Raw genomic sequence first — 13,679 nt, 5'->3', positions numbered from 1 at the left:
ATTTCTGTTAGAAACCTCATTTATAGTTGGTTGTGAATCTGGTTCACAAAATAGTCTTTCAGCTAACATCTTTGCCAAGGACAATCTAGCAGCCTTAGACGAGCATGAAAGTTCTGCTAACTCTGTTTTTGGAAAAATTCCACTTTGAAAGAATTTATACATTGTAACTAATTCTTTGTTTCGCCGTTCTGAAATTCTTGTTTCTAAAGAGTTATAAAATTTATTTCCCAAATTTGTATAGTTTTGTTGCGTTTGAGTAAATAAAAATGTCAGTACTCCTTCAGCAGTGAGTAAAGTTGATATGGTTTTACTCAGTTCTTTTACTGAAAATTCTGCTGGGGTTGATATTTGAATCATTGTATAAATCTTCACACCCTAATTCGTACAGAGCATTTTTTATGCAAACTTTTTGTTTATAAAGTATCAGAATCTGATACATTATAAACTTAAATAAATACAGTAAATAAAGTATCAGAATCTGATACTTTATTTACTGGCATATCAACTACAGATAACTGTCTAAACATACTTTTTTTTTCTGAACACATTTGCTCACTTTGAGATTTACGTGATACATATATATAATAATGGTTCCAAAAAAATTAGCTAATTTGGACTTTAGATAATTTTGAGATATCGCTTCAAAGTTTCCAACTATTTGTCTCTTTTCTCAAAAAAATTATAATCCTTTTTTTTTGCATCAACTACAGACACTTATTTGTAAAAAGTTTCTATTACAGCCGAATGATGGAATGAATGAATAAGACAATTAATGCAAAACTAGCTTTCAATTTCATTTAATTTTGCAAGTTTTTTCATAATGCTAGCTCTATCTTGTGTTGATACAAGTATATGTCTAAATTTAATACCATACCATAAAAAAAAAATTTCATCATTATTAAGCATTAATTTTTATCAATGTACAGTAACAATAACATCTTTTTTTATTTATTATAAATTTAGTTCTTATGAACTTAATTTATAATGAATAAAACGAATAAATGAATCTAATGAACTTGTATCATCTTTTCTTTTAAGCCTCTTTTTTCTTTCTAATCCTTCTTTTTTTTGTGGCAGCTCAATAACCTTTTTTTATATTTATACTATTCATAACTGAATACACTATTCTTAAATGAAAATAATGCATATAACTGTTTATGAAAGTATAATTCAAAAATATATTATGATTTATAATATTTAAATACAAAAGTCAAAGTTACAAAAGTAAATTTGTTGACAAAAAATTTGTTTTTGTTCTTTAACTATTTTAATTGAAATTGTTATTTAACAATCTCCAATTAAAACAATACCAAAAAATTAAATAACAAAAAAAATAAAAATTTGACAAAATACTTCAAGTTAAGTACTTGTATATCAAAAAATTGCAATATCCAAGCGATTTTAAAAATTATTATGTTTGTGCTATTTATGTTACTCCTTAGCAAGAAACCTTCAAACTATTTACTTATTTGTTAATGTAAAATTAAGGACCGGTTTCTTTAGAAAAAAAAAAAACAGTTTTCAGTTTCAAGAAATCTAAACAAAAATCTGGTTAGCCAGTTTCCACTTTTTTGAGCTTCAAGAGCACTCAGGAATTCAAGATCTTTGTCCTTAATTTTTTTGGTATGAAGTCATCGGTTTCTATTTTGCCTGGGCTTCTAAGTGTACTATAAAAAAGCACTGTTTTAACCCCTAACTAAAAACCTTTTCTTTTTCTTTGTTTGATTTACACCCTTTCTTCTGCATTGCCCTATAGTTATTATATAAATCAAGAACTTTTGCTTTTACCTTGACTTTATTTTGTATTTTAATGCTGATTTTAGCCCATTGCTGCTGAACTTCAATAACAACTTTGTCTGCCACAGCACCATTACAACTGCTTCTCGTGCTTCATTAGTCCATCTTTCAAATAAAAGAACAAGCAAATAATATATCCTTTTGTGGGAACTCTGCAAGCTGGTAATTCCAATATGGGTTTTCCAATCAGCCATATATCATCCTTTCTCAGAGTCATTGTACAGTTGGCAAACTAATTTATTTCTTTTATTAATTATTTAGCAATTAAATACACAATACTAACTATTAAATTTAACTTTATAATATATTCAATTGCATAAACGCCAATAGAAAGTCAGCTATTTTGCCACTTGTCACTTATAATTACCATAGCACATGAAACTTTTTCAATATTACGTTAATTGCATGTTAAACGTACATTATAACATTTTGGCATGCTGGTGGCAAGGCTTACAGTATTTAAACTCAAACAAAAATTTACCCATTTCATTTATAAAACATAAAACAATAAAATAATTAGGAAAAAGGGCTATGACCAAGTTTTTTACAAACTTTATTTCTTACCAACAACTACTGGAGTACTCAAATATATATATATATATATATATATATATATATATATATATATATATATATATATATATATATATATATATATATATATATATATATATATATATATATATATATATATATATATATATATATATATATATATATATATATATATATATATGTATATATATATATATATATATATATATATAAATATATATATATATATATTTATATAAATGTATATACATATATTTGCTTGGCCTGGGCATTTACATTCATTAGAATTCATCCATTTGTCGGGAAACTAGGTTTGAATCCACAGACTATTCTTTTATGTGCTTTCGTTTAGCCCCACTTCACTTGATTACCTTTCTCTTTGTCCTAATTGCTCTCCTTTATCTCAAGACTGCACTCTTTTAGGAGTTATTTCTGATCAAATTGACCAAGCACTCTCTCTTTATAGATTAGCCAGAATTGTGGTTGTTGGTGACTTTAATGCTCCTCACACTGAATGACTTGATTCTGGTATCAGTGATTCTGCAAGCTTTAAGGCCCACAACTTTTGCCTTTCTCAATCCTTAGCTCAAATAGTCAACTTTCCAACTCGCTTTCAAGACAACCCGAATCATTTACCTTCTCTACTCATCTTATGTCTTGTTTCTGATCCTAGTCAGAGCTCAGTTTCTCCTAATTCACCTTTAGGTGCTTCTGATCACGGTTTGATCTCTCTAAAACTAATATCTCATTCTTCTTTGTCATCTGAATCTCCTTATCATCGTACTTCTTACAAATATCTTAAAGCTGATTGGGACTCTTTTCGTGATTTTCTTTGTGACAGCCCTTGGGTAGAAATATTTCGTCTTCCTGCTGACAAATGTGCCTCTTACATAACTTCATGGATTCAGGCTGGCATAGAATCTTTTATTCCCTCTTAACAATTCTAGGTCAAGCCTCACTCTTCTCCATGGTTTTCCTCACATTGTACTGCTGCAATTTCCAATCGAAACCCTTACATGCATATCTATCAGCAAAACACTTCTCCAGAAAATAGACGACTGTTTATTACTGCTAGGCACCATTGTAAAAAGGTTTTGTCTTACGCCAAAGCCCGCTATTCTCAGGTCAGGAAATCTCGTATTTCATCACAAAAACTAGGCTTTTGTGACTTCTAGGGAATCTTTAATAGTATCAATAATAAGGGAAAATCTGTTATTCCACCTCTCTTGTTTGGTTCAGACTTTGTCACCTCACCTAAAGATAAAGCTGAATTGTTTGCTAAGAACTTTTCATCAATATCGTCTCTTGATTTCACTAGTTGCATTCTACCTGATATAGTCAAAAAATAGGTTGATCCATTGCTTGTCATTCATATCACTCCAGCTTCTGTACCTGAAGTGATTTCCTTTTTAGACTCTTATACAGCTTGTGGTCCTGTACAACATACCTATTATAGTCTTGCAGATGTGTTCTCCGGAGCTGTCATCTATACTTTCAAAACTATTTAACAAGTACTTATCAGAGCCTTGTTTCCCAGCCTGCTGGAAAGCGCCATCTGTTATCCCTATTTTTAGAAAATTCTGGAATTTCAAAAATTACTGGTCTTCTCCATAAACTGGCATACTGGTCTTCTCCATAAACTTTCTTGTTATAGTGTATCTGCAAACATCTTTAAGATCATTGAATTATTCCTTTCCAATCGTAGTATAAAAGTTGCCCTCAATGGACAGCACTCTTCTTCATTTTCTGTAACTTCAGGGTTCCTCATCCTTGGCCCTATACTCTTTTTAATTTACATTAACGATCTTCCAGATATTCTCACATCTAAGGTGGCATTGTTTGCTGATGATACTACCATTTATTCTTACCATGATAAGAAGCCAACTCTCTCTGATTGCTTGGAGGGGGTATTTGAGCTTGAATAGGATCTCAATTCTGCTACAGCATGAGGCTCACAGTGGCTGGTGAACTTTAAATCAGGTAAAACTCAATTTTTTTTCAGCCAATTGTTATCGCAATAATTTAGATCTTCCTATATTTATGAATGGTAACATACTCAATGAGTCATCTACCCTTCATCTCCTAGGATTAACTCTTACTCTCAATCTCTCTTAGAAACCATATATCAAATCCATTGCAAAATTAGCATCAGTTATGGCTGCATCTCTTTATCGAGCTTGACAATTTTTACTCTGGATTCTATTCTCTATCTCTATAAATCTCAAATCCGGCCTTTTATGGAATACTGTTGCTATACCTGGGGTAAATCTTCTTATGATGCCCATTCTTTTTTAGAGAAGGTGCAAAAACACATTGTAAACATAGTTGGACCTGCTCTTGCAGCCAACCTGCAACCATTATCACATCGTTGTAATATTGCTTCTCTTTCTCTTTTCTACAAATACTATGATCGGTAATGCTCTAAAGAGCTAGTGTCTCTTGTGGCATCTGCTAAAATTCATTCTTGTGTTACTCGCCATTTAATTAAGTCTCATCCTTTTCCTGTGACTGTTCCTAAGTGCTCCAAAAACTCTTACTCGTCTAGTTTTTTCCTCGAATATCAGTTCTTTGGAATTGGCTTCCTTCATTTGGCTTATTTGTCTTTAGACACAACCATTGTCTCTTCTAGAAAATCATAAGATATGAATTTATTTCTCATTAGTAGTTTAAGTCCTGTAGAAGCTCTGGTCTTCTGTATCACCCTGATTACGATGAGCTAAGTATGTTATAGAAGTTTCGTTAATGTTAAAAAAGGGCCAGAGTCCTTCTGGTCATTATATATTCTTCATCGCAACAAACTCAGGTATCTTTTCTTTTTCTTGCATATTTTTTATGTAAATTTTTTTAATTAGTTATTAAGATGATCAAAGAATTTTAACAGCTTTATCAGAGTACTGCAGAAAAGCATCTAACTAAGAAGTTTGCACCTCCTTCCTTACCAATGATGCATACATGGCTTAAGGTGACTTTAAACCACCGACCCCCAATTCTAAAGCCAAAATCTCGGATTGTATATTACTTTTACAGCTGTTACCTCAGTTTATCTTACTTTGGGTCTTAACTTTGCTTTACCTATTTAAAACATTTTTATTTTTTTTTTCCTCAAAAGAGGTACAATTGTAGCAAGAACACTAAGGCAGAGGAGGCAAAAAAGCAGAGTATGGTACTTATTATAATAAAATAAATACATAAATTGCACTAAAAAATATATTTAGTTTGTCATTTGAATGCAAAGTTTTACAATAATTTTCCAAACAAGATTCATCAAGTAACCACCGTTATTATGCTACAATATTTTTATACAGTATTGATTTATTCAACTTTGCGATGTTAAACTTTTTTGTTTTTAAAGAAGCTAACAGGAACAACACGTTTCAGGATTTGATCCTCAAGTAGTAATAGCAATATGCTAACAATAAATCAACTTGAGAACTTATTTTCACTTCACTATAATTTAAATTTTTAGAAAAGTTTCTGTGAGTATAAAAAATTGAAAACACTTCTTGTCTTTCTCTCAAAGAAATTTTTCTTTTTCTTGCAAATAGTTTATCTTTTTTTTTGGTTATTTTTAAAATTTTTACTTTTAATTTTTAATTGCAATTCATACAACTTATACTTGCTATGTTAGGCCAATATTTTTAATGTAAAGATTAAAACTGCCATCAGGTAAAACTTTATAAAGAAAATTTTTTTGTCATAAAAATATCAATTGTTATTAGAAGAATATTTAAGAATATTTAAGAATGTTGAATAATGTTGAAGATAATTGTTGAGGCACACTAATAATTGTAAGAAGAGTAGATTATAGTTGGAGAAATCTCCTTAGTTTTGAAACTATAGATTGGTGAACTAAAAGATTGATTGAACTAAAAAATAGTCTTCTTTATAACAATTTCCCTGAGGGGCTAGGAAAGTAATTTAGACAAACATCTTTCAAAATATAGAAAGCATTAAGATTGTACTTATGAAGTCTAATTGACAGTCTAGTCTGTAAAATTCAAATTGACAATCTGGTCTGTAAAAAACATATTTCAAAATAGAAATATAGAAAGCATTATGATTGTACTTATGAAGTCCTGAAATCTGTATTTCAAATTGACAGTGTAGTCTGTAATTCTGCAATAGTAATTTTGGTAATATTTTATTATCATGTGTTTTATACACATATGGGGATGTTTATTAATTTTCATAAAAATTTTTCACCCACGCCAAGCGTATTAAGATCCTCCCCCTCCCCTCCGTTTATTTATTTACTTGTTATCAACAAAAAAATCATATCTCAAAATTAAAAGAAAAATGTGTAAATCAACCTGTTTAACCAAAAAAACTTCACATCCAAGCTTTAAATATATAAACATTTTTTTAAAACCATACCTTTGAATTCCATAACCAATTGTATTCAAAACTTTTGTTTTATCTGCGATGATCTTTAGTAATAATGATGAACTCTTGCTAAAATAATTGAGAGCAGATAATCCAATGTCGAGATAAAAATTACTTGGTCTTTGATTGTGTTTCCTTTGGAATACTTCACATAGCACATCACTTATAACCCAAGGAAAACTTAAATATTTTTTATTATGGCCAATAATTTTTATAGTTTTATCATTAACCAAGTTGTACCATGCACAAGCTTTTTTAATTTTAGAAGCAAAATCATTAATATCACTAAAGAAAATTTCACGAAATTTTTTTACCAATGCTTGGTAGCATTCAGCAATAGACTTTGCAGCTTTTCCTCTATCAGCATTAAGATGAATACTCCAACTATATGTTGCACAACCTAAAACCACATCAGCTTCGGCTTTCAATTCAAACCGTGACATGATCATTTTAATATTATGAACGTAACAAGCATAAACTTCTAAAGCATCTTTCATATATTCTTGATAACCTGCTACATACAGTCGAAATCCAAACACATTTTCTATATTTTCTTTACTTACCAAATCAAAATTAAAACCAATAGATTTACATTCACGATAAAGAAAACCCAATATTTTTTTCGAGGGGTAAGAGATTTTTTTCCCCATAAAATCTGGATAACCATCAGTCGAAGTATGCTGCTTTAAAAGCTTGAGTGCCTCTTCAGGAACTTTTGGAAGTATTCCAGTTTTAGGATAGTCAACAGCTGCAGCTTGAGATTTAGCTAATTCAACAGCTAATGGATTACGAGCTCCATTTTCAATAAAATCACAAAGTGCAAGATGTTTATGAGCAATTCTGCCTAAACTGTCATTCTTCATAAATTTCATAAAAAAGTCTACAATAACATTCTCATCTGTAACATCAACATTTTTAATCAATGGATTAACTAAAGTTAGTTGTGAGTAGTCAAAACGAGGGTATATCAAATGCCTTGGTGGAATAAGATTTGTATCCCATATAATTGCAAATTGATCACCATCAAGATCACCACCACTGCAAGATGCAGCAAAAGAACATTCACAGTTTTTTACAGGGAATACAACAACATTCACTAGATAACGTAAAGAGGGTTTATCAACGCAGCATACAACTCTCTGGTCACCTGGATGTAAACAGGGATTTCTGTATACTAATGCATCACCTGTTATAATTTCTTTCTTGCTGTCATACTCTATTTGTAAAAATATTTCTCCTTCTTCCAAAATGCCAATTGGATCAGCCACTCCAACTAGCAAACACCCTTTTTCAACAGGTATACTTGATCTTTTCACTAAATCAGACACTTTAAGACGATAAATTCCTTGAAGAATAGAAAACCAAAACCTTTCGTGGTGAATGTTAACTATAGATAAATTATCTATTTTTTCTTTTGAAAAAAATTCATACAGAGAATTTCTAGCAAACCTTTCATTATTGAAAATATCAACCATCTTTTGTAATTCATTTTGCTGAATTTTAATTAAAACTTTAGAAAACAAATTAGAATCAACAGCATTTAAAAGATTGATAACTTCTCTATTTAAACTCAAAGAATTATATTTTGAATAAGAAGTAATGCAAAATGTCATGTCATTATTTTCAAACTTTTTCATAGATGGGCGGAAAGCAAATGGTTTATTTTTTAAATCTGGATCATCATCATTTGTGCACACCAGTATTCCTTTTATACCAGAAAATCTAATTTGTAGTGCTGAAGGTTTATCAATTTTAAGAATATTTGCAATGTGAGCACACATTGTCAAAGAGATTTTACCACATCCATCAGTGGTTAGTTCACCATTCTTTGCTTTTAGGTCATCTGTCCAGGAGTACATATTAGTACTTATCCTAAAACGAGTTTTCATATCAGCTGTAGCATAAAGACCAAGGCGAGACATATACTTTGCAACATTTTTAAATTCTTCAGGTGATGGAACAATTTTACTTCTCAGATTTTTGACTTCATTATTAGAAGGCACTTCAATAAAATAGGTTTTATGATCTCTGAGTTGACTTGCTGAAGTAGCAAAAAAATAATATCTAGACTTACTCACCATAATCCCATCTTTCATAAGAAAAGAAATGTAATCATGAGTATCAGAGTCATGGAGTTTTGACATATCTTCGTCTCTAAAAGAAACTATTAGAATATTGTAATAACTAAGTAAACGTATCATTCGGTTTGATGCAACTGGAACTGGAGGCAACATCACAATTCGAGTAGGTGTTGCAACAACACGTTTGATCATTACACAATTCGAAGGAACTACGTCATGAAGAATATCTCTTTTTGAAATAGGAATTTTTAACATATGATTAAACTCGTTTTCATAAATTGTAAAAAAATGATCAAAGTAAGAGTACTTATTTAAACGACTGAATACCGCTTTTAATGCTGCTTCACATAACTCAAGAACTTCGCTTCTTTGAAGTTCTGAACTTATTTGATTGTCCACATGATTTTTTATATCATTAAGTGGCTCAGTTGGTAAACAAAGCATTCTTGAGTCTTTTATGCAACCTAGGTACCATTCTATAGACTCTGATAGCTGCTTGCATAAATCTTGGTTACAATAATTTTCAGTCTGAACACAATTTAGTTTAACATAGAAATGTGGAATGGGAAACAATATAGGTGAAAATAGTACTTGTTGAACATCCTGAATTTTATTAATTGGAAAGGTTATTTGAAGTAATGAGTATTTTGAAAATATTTCTGATAAATTTGATTTCAATGATCTTACATACGCATTATTTTTTATTTTGCAAATGTAAGGTGCATGCAATAACACCATGTTTAACGAGAAGTAATCCTTGTCAATAGATATCAAAGCAAAATTTCCAAGAAATGTCAATGGCACTTTAACAACAAAATCAACTAAAAACTCTGAATAACTTATCAAAATTTCTTTTTTAGAAAATAAACAGTTTTCTATAGGAGTCTCTTTTACTACAACACATGATGTTTTGTCAACAAAATATCCAATACCAAGTTTTGTAGATTTAACTTGTAGATTTAACACTTCATTATTACATGTTTTAATACTAAACTGGGTCCATGATGGGCATATACAAATATCATCAACTTTTATATTAAAGTTAAATGTTCTACAAAATTGCAAGTAAGCATCTAGAGAAGTGGATGAATGTGATTTTGTATGCACACCAACAAGAAAAACTATACAACTTTTTGTAAACACTCGATGAGTGGATGATTTCAGTTCTGCTGTGGTGTTAATAATCTCTAGCTGTTTGACTTGAAACTCATTGCATTCTTGAAGTACTTCAAAAAGCCTTTCTTTTATTGTAGAAATATCAATATTCTTTGTTTCCACATAGATCAAGAATGAGAAACTCCCTTGGTCTTTATTATCAAAATTAACTTTTGTATTAGAAGAATTATTGATGAACTGATTATGTATTTTTTTAATAATTTCCTTAGATAAATTGGAAAAAAGACAATGTGAATCAGAATAAGTTCGAAGAACATATTTTAAAATTTCTTCTTGCTTTCTAATTTTAGAAGTTATTTTACTTTCATGCATAGTTTGAAATGAATAAAATTTACTTCCATGTTTTCTGGCTCGACCTCTTACTTGAATAAATTGAATAAGACTTTTAATGGAAGTAAAAGAAATAACTACATCACATTCAGCAACATCAAGTCCTTCTTCTAAAACGGAAGTAGCCACAATTAAGTTACAGTCACCTGTTGCAAAATCCCTAATTGCAAGCTCTTGTTCACCTTCCCATAACATACCATCATATCCACCATGACCAAATACCATTCTAGGATTATACATACCAAAATTGTCACAAAGAAACTTGTATAATGCTCTAGCAACGTTTTTAGTGTGAACAAAAATAAGTACCTTTGAGGTCTTCTCCACACCTCTTAAAATTGTTGATAATTTTATTAGGCGAGCAGAATCTTCATTAACATTTTCATATGCTTTACAAATTTCTTTTACATTATCTTTTATAACATTATATGCAGTACGAACTCCCATAATGGCACACATTTCTAATGATTCTATATAAATATAAGCAACTTTTATAGCTGAGATAACTCCAGAATGTTCTTGATAATTACCTTCTAATGTACGCAAGTCTCCAATCATCTGGTAAGAATTCAATAAATCTTTTTTTAATTCTATACCTGAAATTTTCAAAGGAGAATATATGTTATTCTTAAGATGTTTATTAAACATTTCAACAACCTGACTTAAAAACCTTAACTGATTTTCTGAGTATTCAAATTCCAGTGGTATAATATTTTGCTTAGAATTTGATTGGTCAGGAAAAAATATTTTTGCGGATGGAAAATTTAAAAGAAACTTTTGAAGCTGGTCTATTCCTTGAGTAAAAGTTTTTGCATTAATTGGAGATGCGGTTAGACCTAAAATTCTAGGCTGAGTTGCTAATGGCATAGAAGTAAAAAATTGAATAACATCCAAATACTTATGACCACCAGTTGCATGATGACACTCATCGATTACTACCACACAAAACATGTTTACATTAATGTATTTTTGCATAACCATTTCATAAAATGCTCCAGCAGTAATAACTAAAACATCAAAATACCCATCATTTATTTGCTTGATAGTATGTTTGGTCTTATTTTCACCACATAAACTTACTACTTTTAGGTTAGTATCACTTGAAATAGAGGCAGCATGCTGGAAAACAAGCGGAATTCTATCAACAATCATCAGACCCATTTTTTGAGGATTTATTTCACACATGCGACCTATTAACATTGAAGCTATAAGTGTTTTTCCACCACCGGTTTCAAGTACAACAATTAAGTTACTTTGGAGGGCCTCCACAAATGCTTGTATCTGGTATTTTCGAGGTTTCCTTTTAAGAGATACTGAATACCATTCGAACAAACTCAAATTATCGATGGATGGAAATATTGTCTTTGTTACTGCTTTGTGATTGATGTTTTCTTCCAAAAAATTTTTCTTAAGCTCTCCAAACCAATTGTTTCTGTCTCGTTGTTCTACTTGCAACTCAAACCTTTTATATGCATTCCACCATTTTTCTTTCTTCTTTAATCTGAGCTTACAAAGTGTGACTTTATCAGAAGAAAATGCTGGAAATTTAGTACCATTAGGACCAAAAGGAAGTATAGAGCCAACATTGAAGCTACAATTGTTGCAGTTTATGCAAATTTTTTTGTCATCTTTTAATTCACACAACTTTTTTTCTAATTTGATCAATGGGTACATTTCAGGTTTAATTGACAAATGTACATCTTTATCTCCTTTTATAAAAAAAAATAAGCTACTCGAAGCAACCAAAGTTTCAGAACAGTTTAGACATTCCATTTTTTCTAAGACAAAAAAATATAATTACGTGATGTCATAAATATTTATTTTTGCAAGACAATAAATTTATTTATTGTTATTTATTATTTAATGTAAGATTATATAAAAACTAAAAAAAACAACAATATTGTATTACTGTTATATTTTATGATCAGGCAAATATAGGCAATAGTGTTTCTGATTGAATGAAACCATTTAGAGAAACCATCTCTAAACCATGTCTTAACCACCTGAACAACCTTAACTTTCTTTGATGGATTTTTATTGTAACTTTTATTGTAAAAGGCACAAAAATTCTTAAAAATAGTCAAACATAACAGTGCATGGTCATTTTAGACTTGTACGTTTTAAAACAAACTGTTATTCTAACATATCCTGATAAATAAATAGTAAAATATAATATTCACATAATAATTTAAGAAAATACAAATTAAAAATGTAGATTTAAAAAATATAGAACAAAGAAGAACCAAAATATATAAGATATTAAATTATGCATAAGATAAGATAAAAAAAAAATCATCAGTAAATATTTTTATATCAATTTTTAAATAACTTGTCACATTTTATCAATTATCTATTAAATTGATACATTTTAATGAGTTGAATGACAACTCTCCTAAACTACTTGTAATGGTGGTAATTAAAAATATTTGCAGTATGACATCAACATTTGGAAACTTTGCCTCTACGTTTTTGAGAAGAATAATTTCAGATGCTTAATGTTTACTTTCCTTTTCTTATTTCTAAATAAAAAAAAGAAAGATGTAGAAACGAAGATTCTAAATAGATACATCATTTTCAAGGCATGAATTTGATGTTGTTAGGATATCAACAAGCTTTGCTGTGCGACTAAAAGTGGAATGGAAATTAAGTTCACATAGAATGAACACAAGTAAAGTAGGGGTGACAGAAAAACTTTTCTTTCTTTTTTTCTCAACTTCCTTTTTAGCCTGTGTGAGATTTTCTCTTTCCCTAGTCAGTCATAACTGTTGACTCGGACAGATTTTGAATAAAACGATGCAAAAACAGGGCTTTGCCACTTAAAAAAATGAAAATTAAATAATGATGCAGCACATTTTCATTTTAAAAACTTTAGAAAAAAAATAATGAGTGCAACATGGTTTCCAACATTCAAACTGTCATGTATGATTGGCTGTTTCATTAAAACACCAGGAAATCTTTAAAAAATACTTTTTTTAATTTTCTGTTTTTCTTGCATTTTAAGACAAATTATTTTAATCATTTCCACAAGATTCTATTTTTATTCCAATTTAAAAAGAACTTTTTGTGTTGATATATCTTTTCCACTACCATGGCCTCCTAGAAAAACTTGTGGGGTTTCAATAGGTAGAAGTGTTGCTGCAAATAACTGTTTTGAATTTCATAGTAAACCTCTATCTTCTCTTGAACTTGCAATAGAGTTAGTAGAATCTCCTACAACTTGTAGGAACACATGAATTGATTCTGGACAACATCCAATAGTAAAGTACAAATGTGGTTTATGTGGCTGGTTTGCCTGGGGATTTAAATAAAATATCTTTAGGCTAGGAAGTCACAGAGATATTTTAATGCATTTTTTAA

General features: G+C 30.0%; 1 protein-coding gene across 8 annotated transcripts in view; it reads right to left on the bottom strand.

Moving 5' to 3' along the window:
- LOC105846402 (uncharacterized) overlaps positions 1–13,679 on the bottom strand; it is a 39,480-nt gene that overhangs the window by 13,163 nt on the left and 12,638 nt on the right. For 5 of the 8 annotated variants that reach the window (XM_065793275.1, XM_065793280.1, XM_065793273.1 and 2 more), the window contains exon 2: positions 6,727–12,100. In XM_065793275.1, the coding sequence (XP_065649347.1) occupies positions 6,727–12,095 (5,369 nt within the window). In that variant the 5' untranslated portion in view covers positions 12,096–12,100. Of the gene's footprint in view, positions 1–6,726; positions 12,101–12,231; positions 12,471–13,679 lie in introns of all 8 variants that reach the window. The other 3 variants (XM_065793277.1, XM_065793274.1, XM_065793279.1) reach the window with 1 other exon arrangement.

The sequence above is a fragment of the Hydra vulgaris genome, chromosome 03, assembly GCF_038396675.1.
Source record: "Hydra vulgaris chromosome 03, alternate assembly HydraT2T_AEP".
NCBI lineage: Eukaryota > Metazoa > Cnidaria > Hydrozoa > Anthoathecata > Hydridae > Hydra > Hydra vulgaris.
This window is presented reverse-complemented; position numbering and strand designations above follow the sequence as displayed.